The sequence below is a fragment of the Danio rerio genome, chromosome 16 (assembly GCF_052040795.2).
Source record: "Danio rerio strain M-AB ecotype USA chromosome 16, GRCz13ab, whole genome shotgun sequence".
NCBI classification, from domain to species: domain Eukaryota; kingdom Metazoa; phylum Chordata; class Actinopteri; order Cypriniformes; family Danionidae; genus Danio; species Danio rerio.
In genome coordinates, this window is record NC_141036.1 from 41,081,462 (window position 1) to 41,096,512 (window position 15,051).

Genomic DNA, 15,051 nt, shown 5'->3' on the forward strand with positions numbered 1-15,051 from the left:
CCCCTCTGAAAACAATATATTTTATTTTGTAATAGATTTATAATATTTTTTTGGCAGTAAACATGTCAGGCTAAATAATTCAAAAGATTAATTGACTTCTGCGGCCCTCATTTGTTTCAAAAACACTGATTTCTTTACTATTTAAAACAGCATTTTTGGATATTTATTCAGCTGGAGATACCGTTGTCCTAAAAAAACTGTAAATAATATATCTCACACAACGGTATTACAGAAAATTTGGCAGTTTTAAAACCTCGACTTTTCCATACCTTAAAAACAGTTATTGGCCCATGCCTAGTCTTTACACTGGCTTCCAGTTACATTCAGGATAGATTTTAAAGTAGAAATGAGTTTATTTTGCTTACCGCACCGGCATATCATTAACCCACAAGCTTTTCTGAAAACAAGACAAAGTTATTTACATGTCCAGAAATGCTTCTTGATTTAGGAATTTGAATTTACAAAATTAAAACGACAATAAGAAACGAGACAAACCCTCCTGCAGCGCATTGTGCATGAAATGTGCTGTATAAATACACTTACTCCTCTTGGCAATTTCTCCACTTTAACTAAAAACCATTCCTGGAGCTTGATGAGCAGCGGGCTGGGGGGATCTCTCACAATTGTCATCATGGCCACTTCGATTGGTATGGGTAACGGATATCCAGGCTGAAGATAAAGTGCACATTAGCTGCATATCAACAACATGTAATCCTGTTTTTCAATATAACTGTAAAAGAAAATCTGTAAATCAGCAGCTTTCCGTATTTTGTGATTCATGTTTTTTTTCTGTGTGTTTATTTATGCTTTTGAAATGCATTATGGGAGCTTGATGTTTATTATCTGCACTGGTTTTGTCAATTGTGATGTAAAAATCTGGTAATTCGGCTTCAGACGGTATTAGATTTTAATGTGATGAATTGCGGAAGCTTTGATTTTATCAAGATATTAAGCTGAGCTGTGAAACAGATTACTTTATCAGGTATGATTACAACAATACCTAGTGTATTGCTTATTAAATACATGTAAAAAAAGATTATAAAGTACAATAATAGGTAACACTATAATAAAGTATAAACTAAACTACTTTAGATAAATTAACTGATGTTAACGAGAGGACTTTACTGCACAGAGTTAACGAACCAAAGACAAACAGTCTCTGAATTCCCAAAGTCGTAGCCCAGATTAACATGAGAAAAGCATCATGTTTGAAAATAAATGGCTTAATAAGGGTTCAACATGTTGCAGAATAAAATAATCTTAAAAGACACTCTAAAAGTGTAAATAATAATTATTCATTATTGTGCATGTTCATTATTATGATATACTGAATTATTGAATATTGGCATGTGACTACTTTTTTCTGTTATATGTATATAAAGTCACTGTTAAACTGCAGAGTTAAATTTTCAGCATCAAAACTCGGCAGAGCACATATTAATTCCCATCATAACCATAAATAAACAGAAAACAGCAGTGAATCACAAAATGATCAGTAGATATTTGTATAACCACAGCCGCAGACAGACTCATCTATTAAATGTATTTTGTGATGCTTCAAATATGAATCACGCATGATGTTTTCAGACTTACCACATTGCTGTCAACTTCTGAAGTAGTCGACTTGATGATAAACTGTGGATGAAAAGTAGAATTAAACATGAGTGAGCAATCAAACATGATTTCTCTAAAGTTGATGTCCTCTAAACTGGACTAGGGTGAACAGACTTACCTGTTTGCCGTCCATTTTTCTGATACCACGATAGACATTGCCGTAGCAGCCAGCTCCAATATTTTCTTTCAGGTCATATTTTGCTTCCACTGAAAGATAAAAACAGCATGTTCATTTGAGACAGCTTCTAGTTATGCCTGAACAGACAGTATAAAAATAAAGCCATTTAACCCGTAACAGCCAACAACATAAACAAAGCCAATTTGCCCCGAATTAAGTTTTTTGAAACTTTTTTTAATTCAAAAGCCTTTTCCCAAAATATGTCAAAATAGTTTGTCACTAAAAAAAAGCGGCTCCGGCTCCGACTCCGACTCGGCATCGGCGAGTGTTATCCGGGCCGAGTGCGGCCCGCAGCTCGCTCGCGCACATGCGGTTGTGATGCGGCTGTAAAGCACTGGCCCGATTCCGGTCAACCATATCCTGGCCACTTCTGGCAAGGACTCGGCTGATGGCAACCGATTAAGTTCTTATTTTATCTAGTAATCTGTTAGCTCCACGTTTAATGATAATTTGAGAAAATATTCATGGTACGATAGCAAAAAAAAAAAAAAAAGAATATTTAGTGTGGATGGTCGCAATGTTTAGACGCAAACAAAACAATATTATTTATAAATAGATTATACGTGTCATCTAGAGAAAAACTATGTAAAATTCGCTTATTTTTGAGATAGCACGCTCCTGTGCTGACAGTTTTTTTAAAGCAGAAGTTGGTTTCATAATAAACACATGCGTTACTAAATTCCTGATCCAAACTCCAATCCAGACGGTGGCGGTAATGCTCCAAAAAGCTGGTTGTCAACCACCATGGCACGAAGATCACAAGAAGAAAAGGGTTGGTTTTTCAAACATTTCACGTGGAGTCCGGTCAGAAAGGTAAGCTTTTTACTGCTTGTGTTCTGTATAATTAGCGAATTTAGAGCTTAAAACATTTCCACGGTGTTTGGTTGTAACAGCGTTTAGTAATTTAAAACAGTTTGATACGAAATGTAACTTGCTTTAAGAAACACGACTGGAGCTAATGTATGCTAACGCTAACAGATACAAACACGTCTGAAAGTTCCTTTTCCTTTTACACAATGTTAGATTGTAACGTGTGTAGTAACTGAAAACTATTTTAATTATTTTAAAGAAACATGAAACGAATTTGTGTGTATTCTAACTTTGCGTTAAAGAAAGTTTCTGTAGACGAATCCATTAACTAACTTGGCAAAACGTGTTTTTTTTCCTGATTTAACATTATAAAGTACCGTGGATGTTGAAAAAAATCATTGTACAGGCGTATACTTATCCAACAGTATTAATTCTGTGATTATGTGTAAATAAAAACTAATCGTTTTGGATTAATAAACTATTATTGTTTATCTTGTTTATGCAGTTAGTCACGAAAATGATCGAAACTCGACTGTTTACTATTCTCTTTAAATTATCCAAGAGAAATATATTACTATGCACTTTAATTCATATGTGTTAGCCTATGTGAATCAATTATATCTTTTGTTCAAGCTGTAATGGTCAGTTAATGTAAAACTGAATGTCTTAAAGCAGATTTTGATGTTTTTTTTATGTTATTGACAGTGATAAATTCTGATTTAAATGAATGGGTAACAATATTTGTTGGTTAAGTCTTATTGTTCTTGTTTAAAGGTTAGTGAGATCATTTTGCAGCACATCACGACCAAAGAAGTCAATGGCACACTCTTTTGAACGTGAATAGGCATGTTATAGTTGTGTGCTAAAAGTCCATTATAAGCTGTAAACTGCTGATACATTTTCAACATAGATTGAGCTTTTCAGACATTACATTACTAATTGCTTCACAAACAGCTGAAATGGTTTATTGTTATTGGCTATCATCATCAAACATTTTTCACAATGGTAGGTTAATCTTCATGGGTACAGAAAAATGCATGTGCTTGACCATCTTACAAATCTATGTCTCAGATTCATAAGGCTGTCACTCTGCATGAATCTCCGAATAAATCTTGTGCAACCTTCTGTGTACTGATTATTTACACTATAGGTATTATATGCATTAATTAACTTTGATAGTATTTCAGGGTTTGAACTTTTCTTTACGGGAGGTTAACAACAATGTGATGTTTTATTATAGATGCATATGAGGAAGCTCGACTCAAACATCCACACGCAACTGTGATTTCTGACTGGTAGACAGATGAGGGTGATGATCGCCTGTCATACATCTAAAGGCAGAACAGGTTTGTTTGCAATTATTTTAAACACATACTGTCAACATTATGTCATTGATCTATTACAACCTGTAAATTTTGCCCTGGCACTATACTAAAGTGATGTTTTGTTTTGTAAATGTATCTGATTAAGGGACAGTATAGACACATCTATACCGTGATGAAGAAAAATTACTTGGAACAAAGAGGCTGGATAAAAGGCAGGTACGAAGATTTCAGAAATCAATGCAGCACCACAAGTCACATCACCATCAATGACTATGGCAGAAATCTTAAGACCACCATCAAGATACACAGATACTGTACATTCCAGTACACCAGCCGTGTCCAAACTACGGCCCGCGGGCCGCAGGCTTTTTATAAATATCAATAGAATCTGGCCTGCTATACAAAAATGAACGTAATTCAATAAATAACCACCGGGTGTCGCTATTACATGCATTCAATTAAGCAGCAGTTCTTGTTATTATCTATCTATCTGTCTGTCTGTGTCTGTCTGTCTATCTACACACAGTTGAAGTCTGAATTATTAGCCCCTCATTGATTTATTTCTTCTTTTTTAAATATTTCCCAAATGATGTTTAACAGAGCAAGAACATTTTTACAGTATGTCTGATAATATTTTTTCTTTTGGAGAAAGACTTATGTTTTATTTCGGCTAGAATAAAAAGTGGTTTAATTTTTTTTATTAACCATTTTAATGTCAAAATTATTAGCCCCTTAAGTCTTCAGAACAAACCATTGTTATAAAATAACTTGCCTAATTACCTTAACTTGACTAGTTAACTTGATTAACCTAGTTAAGCCTTTAAATGTCACTTTAAGCTGTATAGAAGTGTCTTAAATATCTAGTCAAATATTATTTACTGTCATCATGGCAAAGATAAAATAAATCAGTTATTAGAAATGAGTTACTAAAACTAATATGTTTAGAAATGTGTGGAAAAAATGTTTAACTCTGTTAAACAGAAATTGGGGAAAAAATAAACGGTGGCTAATAATTTAGGGGGGCTAACAATTCTGACTTCAACTGTATATATATATCATGTCATATATATATATCATGTCATATATATATATCATGTATATATATATCATGTCATATCAGACATATATATATGTCTGTGTGATGTATGTAAAATTTGGCCCGCGACAACGTTTGTTTTTTTTTGCATCTGGCCCTCGGCCCAAAAAGTTTGGACACTCCTGCAGTACACCTATGAACATTTACAGTCTTTGTTCTAGTGCAGTTTGAGATCAAGACAGAACTTATTGCATCTCGTGGTGTCTTTGTAAGAATTGAAGACATCACTAAATTTGTTAAGGTTTAATGCAGCTAGAAAGTAAAGATCAACTAGAGAATATCAGCAGTGTCTAACCCACTGTTGTATTTACAGAAGTTGTATGAGAATAAGCTACAGGTTGATTTATACTAATCTGTTATTTTTTTTTTTTAGCACGACTGACTGAAGTTTTAAAATCATGCAACGTCATAAAGCAGCAGCTGGGCCTGATTCTCACAAAACCAAAACAGACGTGATGAAATTCCAGATGTAAACACATTTGACCTTCCTTTGGCCAATTTGATTTGGAAAAGCTTGAAAATCAACTAAAGGAGCAGCCTGAACAAATGAAGAAACTGGTAAGTTCAAGCTCTTGCTAATTTCAAAGTGTTTTAAGTTTATTTGTTTTTTTTTATAGTTTTTTTTTTTTTTTTGCTTCGTAGGTAGTCTACTTTTTTCCTAATTTTTTCTTTTTTTTTTTACATTAGTACTTGTTCACTACTAATTATCTGTTTATCTTTTAATCACAGATGGAGTGAGGACAAATGTCCATACCACACCACTGATAAAGAAGTGGAAAAATGCATTACAAGGTAGCTACAACTTGCCCCTGACAGGGATGGAGGAAGAAAGAAGAGAAAGCTAATGTGTCAAATGTCTACATCACTATTTTGTTTTAATTTTTAAACAACATTTTAAGTGTATTAGGATGTTCCCTGATACTTGAACAATTTGTTTCTTTCATTTGCATTTATATATATATATATGTATATGTGTATATATATATATGTGTGTGTGTGTGTGTATATATGTATGGTATGTATGTATGTATGTGTGTGCGCCAAATTGTGAAGAAACATCTTGATACATTTTTAATAAACGTAATACAAATAAAATTATAAATATAAAATTGCACAAGACGTGTATATATATGAAATTTATAATCATCTCACTCATGTCTTGCTGTTTGTGCAATTGATTTTGTTCTGCAATTATATATATATATATATATATATATATATATATATTTGTTTGTTTATTATTATTTTAATGTTTTATTAAAAAATGTTTCAAGATGTTTCTTCAGAATTCTGCAGTACTTTTTACAAGTTTGACTTGGATATTTTACGGATTGTCATTGGTATTTTTAAGATGTTTCTTGCTATATCTTAAATTGGTTTCTATATTTAGGTTTATATAAAATTTAGCTGTTTTTTACAAATTTTTAATTCAAGTCTATTGGGAAAACAGGGTTGTTTTAAAAAACATCTGTTTGTGTGTAATTTTTAGATTTTTTGTTTAAATCTTTCTGTGTGTCTTTATTGTGTTGTTTTATTGTTGTTTTTATATTGATATTCTTGTGCACTACAAAATTATTTATAAAATTTTAGTACTATTTTTTTCATGCAATCAATAAACGTTTAACATTTATTTATTTTGTCATTTGTCTTGATTATTTTCGTTACAGAATATGTATGCAGTTTGCACTTTATTCAAAGGTTAAACGCAGTGCTTACACTTTGTGTTTACATTATAGCCTGTGTTTGCTGTTATATAAATTCAAATGGTTGTAATACCATATATCAAGTACCAATGTAATACCAAAAGGTTTTATAAGGTGTATAAATACGGAGTCGCGCCAGCTCCGGGCCGCAGCGCACATTACCCTCGCGCCGATTCCGGCGCGGATGCGCAGCGTCGGCTCGCTTACGGCCGCCGCATCTGGCCCGCTTGATTCGGGCCGGAATCGGGCAGTGAGTCCACAGGCATCCGGCCCGAGTCCGGCAGCCGAAGTTGGGCCGAGGGGTTAGTCTCCGGCAGGCGACAATCTAGCCGGAACTGGCCCGAGTGTATTTTGCTATCTGGGATGAGTTTACTGCAGTTAATTATCTGAGTTTTCGCCTTGTCTGAGTATCAAATGAAAAGTTCCTCAATACACGTCTGTTCTGTCAGGCGTCTGGTGGATTCTGACACTCGCGGTGCAGAGCGCGTTCGATTTATGACGTAGCGTAGGGCCAGACCAAAGATGGGATGGGGGTCCTGTAGGTACAGGTGTTCGCGTTTATTCTTCAGGGTGTAAAAGGTGAAGTGGCATATTAACCTACTGTTTAGGGCTCGTGATAACATTATAAAATACGCGTGGACCTTATACAACTCTTTTGCCATCTCTGCATGGGGAAAAGAGGGAAGAATAAAGTTAATCACGCAAGGCCTGGCATGATTGATGTTTGACGGGTCCAACACGGCTGATTAATTTGAGGACTCTGCATCGGCCTTTAGCTCTGCACTGAATTTACAATGTAATACGGAATCACGATGCGTTGACTCTTGTCCAGAAGTCTGCTGCTAAGAAATCGAGAGCTCCGGAGTCTAATGTTAGTTGTCATGGAAACGAGGATGTCTTGGCGGCAGTACGTGGTTGCTAACCTATGGAATAAAATTTCTGTTATAATTATAAAATTCACGCATCTGCAATTATGAAACCGCAAAGGAAAACGGAACATAACTTGTGACGTTACTTTACAGACACGAAATAGTTTCACCACGGACACGAAGAGTACGAATCAAACAGCGACAGTCCACTGTCAAAATACATCACCGCGGTCACAGGCATTAATAAACGAGCCAGAGTCATCGATCACAACAGTGCGCTTGCGTGATGAGATCCTGAATCCTGACTGAAGGAAGCCCCCCGAACAAAATGTCTGGGCAGCTCCCACACACCGTCTCAGGTAAGACTTTTGTTAATCCCTCTTTGAGAACTGTCCTCCATGAGCTGTAATAAAGGTTGAGACTCAATGAGGTCCATTTTCGCTGTGTTTCTTAGACATTTTACAGAATCAAAATTAAGATCGGGCCGAGGATAGCAAGCTAAGTTAGCATAACGTAAGTGAACTTGACAGGCAGCGAGCGCAGAACTTCTCAGTGAATCACTTAACGGTGTTTAACTATAACATGGCATCTGTTGATTAAGTGTTTTTGAAAGCCAGATAGACTATTGATCTATTATAAAGAAGATATCAGCAAAAGGCAAGTTAAATATTTGAGGGTTTTTGCTTATTTTTATGACACTGAATCAAATCCATCAATTGTTTAAAAAACTTGAGATCTACGTTAATTTATCTTATTATCACCGAATGAGTGGGAAAATATATTGAATAATGTAATAAAGTCTGTGCAGATTAGCAATTGGTTAAATAAGTGACCCGGACCCATGGGCGTAAATCATGAGGGGCAGTCATTTAAACACTCGTATTTCATCTGAAAGCTGAATAAATAAGCTCCTCATTGATTTATGAGAGAAGATTATATGTTCAGATATACGTTTTTATATTATCTTTAAGTTAGCAATCCACATTACTAAGCAGAAATGACGTTTTTATATATTTATAGCAATTTACAAAGTCTTTATGAAGAGAATTCTTATCTAAAGTAGAGTAACCTAACTTAAATAATTTGAGCAAATAGCCAAAAAAGTATATTTTGTCTCATATAGTGACTATTCCCTCAAATCTACCTGCTCAACATAAGACTCGTTTCTTAGTATTAGAAAAATGCCCAATATCTATCTGTCTGTCTGTTTTTAATTAGCTCAGATTATGTCCTGCTTACAAGCACTTGAATCTATGAAAACTGATCATACTAAGATTTTTAGCATAATAGAAAAAGTGGACCTTTTAAAGACTAAAGACTTTGATATTATTTTCTGCTGGATACCAGGCTGGTCATATGGGATGAGTTGGAAATGAGCGTGCAGATAAAGCATGATAAAGGAAGATAGAAGTTGGAGATAACAGAACGTAAACTTCCTGTGTCTGATGTTAAACCTGTTTTAAATCTGTATGTTAATGAGAAATGGCAGATGGAATGGGATGAATGTAGGAAAAACACATGGTATGAAGTGAATCCATTAATTAATGAAAGGAATAATTACCATTTTGAAAATAGACATGACCAGGTTGTTCATACAAGATGTAGCATCAGACACTCATGGCTTACACTCGCATATTTATGAAAAGCGGAAGAAATACCTATTGGTGACTTGTGTAAAAATATTTTACCGATAAAACATTTTAATATGTTTAAAATATTTCCCGAATAAAAACGTTCTCTAATATCATGTAAAAATACACATTGTGTTTTTAAATGATATTGGAGAATGTTTTTATTCTGGAAATATTTGAAGTGAGCTGTTTGAAAAGGTGTTTTACAATATTTATCTTTAATCTAACTAAAAGATTGTATATGACTGTTTTCAGTGTTGTTGCTTGCTACTTGTATGTTTTTTGTTGTTATTTTAAAATGTATGTTTGCTAAGATTGTTTACTAACTGCAATGAGCGTCATCATGCTAACTGATATGATATGATTATAAATTGTATATTTAGTACATGTTTTTTGCCATGAATATAGCCAATGCTGCTGATATGGCATTAAAACCTAAATAAAATCTGTCCATCCATCCATCCATCCATCGTTCTGTCTATCTATCTATCTATCTATCTATCTATCTGTCTGTCTGTCTGTCTGTCTGTCTGTCTGTCTGTCTGTCTGTCTGTCTGTCTGTCTGTCTGTCTGTCTACCCTCTTTAACCATTGTCAATCATAATTCTGCATGACTTACAGCTTAATTTTATGTTAATGTTTATCAGGTTCCATTTGGAGAAATAATATCTGCTGCTCAAAGCCTGGTGTCGAGGCTCACCAACACCCTAAGATCACCAGAGAACACAAACCAACTAAGAGAGATTAGTTCAACACAGAGAGAGAGGACAATATCAAGTTTCCAGAGCCAGTCAGTTCAGCAAGAAATGAGGTGTGAGATTCAGTGGATGACTGTGTGTGTAGAAGAATCTAATGTGTTTTTTTCTCTAATACAAATTGTTCCTACACTAATGAGAAAATATTTGTAGGTCATTTCCTGGGTTTTTCCGAGAGGAGCGTAGAGGGAAAAGCTGTTTTGCACCATATAAGGGGCAATGTAAAAGCTTATTAATGTATTTTTACCTGCTGGACAAACAGCATGAAAAAACACCAAAAGGAGAGGCAGAAGTACATCTCACTATGGCTGGACTTGGAAGACAGCAGTTAAATGTGCAAGAAAATTTCCCCCATTCAGAGGTATGATTAAAGTTCCATGCCCTGTTATTTTGTATTTCTGTATTTGTTCCAAAATTATAATGTATTAATTAGGGATGCTCATTTCGGTTAATTTTGCTAACCGACAACCGTCGCTCATTAATCGGTTATTAACGGTTAACTGGTCAGATTACAATTAATTTTATATTAAACAAATTGACGTGTCTATTTTGTGTCTGACACATTAAATAATGCATTTTAAAATACTAATTTATTTTTATATGCTAGCACAGTGGTTCTCAAACTGTGGTACGTGTACCACTAGTGGTACGCAGGCTTCTTTCTAGTGGTACGCGGATGAATCAAATATGTAATATGTACATGCTTCATATATTTAAAGAAATTATCAAAAATGATTTATATACGAATATGATGACATAAAGCCTATATTTATGAGGTCTAGGCAACATTTCCAGGTGCTAACAAACCAGGAGTTATTTCTTTTTTAAACTGTACAGAGCTTAAGCTGCTTAACTAGACCTAATACGCTACTGTATTTCAAAACTGCTCATTATGGTGGTACTTGCAAAGACAATTTTTTTCCGAGGTGGTACTTGATGAAAAATGTTTGAGAACCACTGTGCTAGCATATTAATAATAGAACAAAACAACAGAGCATCTTTACGCACTTGCAGTGTTTAGCACAGAAGAACAGAATAAGAGAAGAACTAAATAAAATGAATAAAATAAATAGGACTGCCCTAAATTATTTTCACTTCAATAATTAATTTATATTACAAAACAAAAATACTGACTGATTCTTTTTAATAACCGGCATAGGCTGTTTTTTTTTCGCCAATCATGTTTTTTTTTTCTTCTGTCAAATAAAATCGCAGACTTTCTCAAATCGCCAGCTCCACGGAAAATATGCATTTATTTAATGCCCCGCTGTCATTATTATAATCACAAAACCTTTTTACATTTTAATAGAAATCATTATTTTAAAGAATATGTCCTGATATGGTTTCCTCTCTCTCTTTCTGGCAGTTCAAGTGCGCGCGCTGCGTGATGAAAAGACAACAACACGTGCGCATAGGTTGACTTTTTGTAAACAGTTTTGTTGTTTAAATATGATGTTACATTATTGTGCATACATGCTTTATAAGCTATAAAATAAAAGGTAAAGCCTATTTGTTGTGTTTATGATGCAGATCCAGGTCAACATCAGCGCTAGTTTGGCATCAACACGTCTGTTAAACAGCAATATTCTTCTTCCATTTTGCTTCTTTGGCAAATGTGTCTGTAGGCACGGGTTATACGTTGTCGTCCCGCAAGTTAAGTATGCCTTGCAGTTAAACAAGGGGCCGAAAACAAGGCGCACCTCACTGCCTTTATGTTGACAAGGAAAAAAGAAGAGAGGACCGCGCTTCTTCTCATGAAACGACTGAATCAGCAGGGTATCGATTGTGTCTGTGTTGTTACAATTGTAATATTTAATAATATATAATAAATTGATATTCAAGATTTGTATATTCATCCAGCTCTGGATAACTTAAAACAGCGATTAGACCTTCAGAGCGGCAATAATGCGTCCTGAAGTAAAGCGAAACGGCTATAAACTCTAGCAAGATAGAGTGATTATATGCAGAGCCATATTCCTTTATCTTTAAATAAAGTAGAACTATAGAAACTGTGTTCATCTTAACTGAAAGCTATTCGTGTTTTCTGGCCTCACGCATCGCGCACCTGTCAGTCAGTCAGCACGTAACGCCAAAGGGTTAAACAGACTATACGGTTACAGAAAAGTTTGCGTTATAATCCACTTACCTTTTAATACATTTTGATGCGATTATAATCCGCTATTAAAAACAACAACAATAACTGAATGTTTTGAATGGATAATGTAGCCGTGGCGGGATGCATTTTGGTCCCCGCCATGGAAGAATGAATGTAGCGGAAACCATGCTCTTTAAAACTTCTCTGTAGTTGTCTTGACAACACAAACTGCTGCTCTGGGATGAGCCGCGAGCAAAAGATGCCCCTCTTAACGCAAAGGCGCATTCAATCGGCCCCTTATGCAGCCAAACTAAAAATATATCAAATAATATGTTTCATGGTTTAACTGATAGCATTAATCGGTTACAAACGCACCCTTTTGGTTAACGGTTAATCGATTATATTGAGCATCCCTAGTATTAATATAATTGAACTGTTCAAGCTTTCAGATATACTTGTGAAATTGTTTCTAAAACTGGCCAACATCTGTGGTGGATGTTTGTTACGCAAGTTTTCAGGTATGTTCTTTTTTCTTCTTTTTTTGATGATGATGATGATGAAATGCTAATACACTCTCAGTAATTGTGCTAAAGCTGGGGCTTTTCGAAGTTTGTGTTTGTATGTAAAGCTCCACATTAGTATCTTAAAACCTAAAGTGTACATATTGCACTCAAAAATACAACCATGTTCTCTTTTAACCCCTTGAAACATCATGGCAGTTTGTGTACCTTTATTTTTTTCTAGGGATGCACCGATACCATTTTTTTTGGAACCGATCCGATCTCGATACCAAAAATTCTGAGCATTGATTAATACAGATCTGATACTGTGCTGTTTTTTTTTCTAAGCATAATACAGTTTCTATAGCTCTGGTGATAAACTCAAATGATACAGTAGGTGAGAGTTCAAAGTGACTATTACCGCCGCGTCATATACCGCCGCCGTTTGAAATAGGAGCCGCTTTGTTTTTAGTGTATGACCGCAGTTTGTGAATGAGCCGCCAGGGGGCGCAAAGGGATGGGATGCGAACCGACAGAAATAGCCCACACAGCAGCCTTAAATATGCTTTTGTGCTTGTAAATGAGATTAAACAATAAGTCAAAGCCTTATAATTCCTTTATTAATCATTTAAAATTTGTTAACACGATTTATTGTTATTCTAAACTTTTAAGTGCAAAGAGGATTCTTTTTGAAAAATAGAATTGAAGAAGTAAAAGACAACTAAAATGAAAGCACAAACATTTAGTACAAATATTCTAAGTATGCCTAAATTAAAAAATTAAAGCAGTCTTTTAGCCTAAATGTAAAGAGATTTTCAGTGTTTGCTATTTTGGTAGGACTAACACAAGACCTTTTCATTTATGTTTTAATTTACCTTTTTATTTACATTTTCGTTGTTGATTATATTTTACTATTTAATTTTATGTCACAATTATTGTACATAATAATAAACGAATAATGAAAAATAATAAAAATAGGCCTTATGTATTTAAGGACATGTGGTGAAACACTAAGAAACGGTCAGGCGCATGGTCTAAAGAGCTTAAGTTGAATACTGCTTCATAAAATAATTTTGCCGCAGGACATATCTAGCAGGTTTACTTTTAATAATTTTCAGTTATTTTTTTGTTTCAAAACAACAATGTTCTCTTTAAAGTTCTCTTTAAAGTATAACTGTTGTTTTGTTTTTTTACTTAATGGCCCAGTATGTTTCGTATTTTAATTTCAATTTCAGTCACCTTGCATATGCATTTGAAATATAATGCGCGCATAACCGCGGAAAGAAAAAAAAACTGTCAAAGGTTAGAGCTAATTCATCAAAATTAGCTATATTAAAATACAGCATGTAAGTTAATACAGGCAGAGTGTGAACAAACTCAAGGCTTAGATATGCGCTTGCCTTTTAATGCATTTAAAAAGATTTGCGGCCTTTTTAGGCTACAGGCGACTATGGTGTATAATGTTTCTTTTATTATTTTTTATTTTGTATGGTAAAGAACAATGCACTGTATGTTATTAATATAAACTTAGGTTAAAATTTACTATTGATAAACGTGACCTACCTCAATCAGATCACTTAAAGTATAATAAAATAATGTTAACGTCAATGTTCTTCTTTTTAAAGTAAAATTGTTGTTTTGTTTTTTTACTTAATGGATCAGTATGTTTTGTATTTTAATTTTAATTTCAGTCACCTTACATATGCATATGAAATATAGGCTAATGCGCGCATAACCGCGAAAAAAGAAGAAAAAGCTGTCAAAGGTTTGGCCAGTGTGTTTTTTGTCTAATAAATGATATATATATATATATATATATTTTTTTTTTTTTACTTTAAAACTTTAAAACAGATTGCTATTTTTCTAATGACATATGATTTAATAAATTTGTATTTTAAAAATTTCTCTTGTTTGAATTTTTTAACTGCACTTTTTAGGAAATATTTTAGTACATCAAAAAGTGTGGTTATAATGACATCTGACTGGCTAATCCAGCAAAAAAGTCACAAAAATGTAGTATTTAAATCTCATAGTTAAATGGAAACTGAGGCGTATAACTGCAAAAAGGTCCACTTGAAAAAAAAGAACCATCCCTTTCACCAGGCTGGCAACGGGCCTCATGTGTGCGCATGAGTCGATATGTTGCCTGTTTTATGTTTTATTGTCTACATGCTACTATGATGTATAATAATGTTGTTATTGTTGTTTTGTCTGGTAACCTTAGGCTAAAACTTATAATTCATAAACGTGTTAGAAATAAAGCATGAAAAACACGTTAAAAACTATTTCTTTTGCGTATAATCGGGAAAAAACAGTCATACAGTTGGTTAAGAGGATATATTTATTCTGAGGAAAAAAAGCAAATAGAAATACAAAAATAGCTGAATGTTTTCTTTAAGTTGTCTCTAATACTGAAGACGTCGGTGGGCGCTAACAGAGGTTCGTGTGGACCGTAGAAATTCTTTCACTCTGTCCT

The 15,051-nt window shown here is 34.2% G+C and overlaps 1 protein-coding gene and 1 long non-coding RNA gene across 7 annotated transcripts in view; one reads left to right on the top strand and one right to left on the bottom strand.

Annotated features, from left to right (window-relative positions):
- LOC141378276 (serine/threonine-protein kinase pim-2-like) overlaps window positions 1–15,051 on the bottom strand; it is a 53,055-nt gene that overhangs the window by 3,678 nt on the left and 34,326 nt on the right. Inside the window, exons 1-4 of one of the 6 annotated variants that reach the window (XR_015511768.1) lie at window positions 1,733–2,484; window positions 1,594–1,635; window positions 544–669; window positions 366–397 (exon numbers count right to left, since the gene is read on the bottom strand). Coding sequence is in view for 1 of the 6 variants with exons in the window: in XM_087287481.1 (XP_087143607.1) it covers window positions 544–669; window positions 1,594–1,635; window positions 1,733–1,747 (183 nt within the window). In the remaining 5 variants the exon portion in view is untranslated. Of the gene's footprint in view, window positions 1–365; window positions 889–1,593; window positions 1,636–1,732; window positions 2,485–6,888; window positions 7,198–15,051 lie in introns of those variants that run through there. The other 5 variants (XM_087287481.1, XM_087287482.1, XR_015511767.1 and 2 more) reach the window with 5 other exon arrangements.
- Window positions 2,551–6,653, top strand: LOC141378279 (uncharacterized). The gene is made up of 5 exons (XR_015511792.1): window positions 2,551–2,605; window positions 3,843–3,948; window positions 4,073–4,143; window positions 5,397–5,581; window positions 5,753–6,653. It is a non-coding gene; the product is annotated as an uncharacterized LOC141378279 (long non-coding RNA).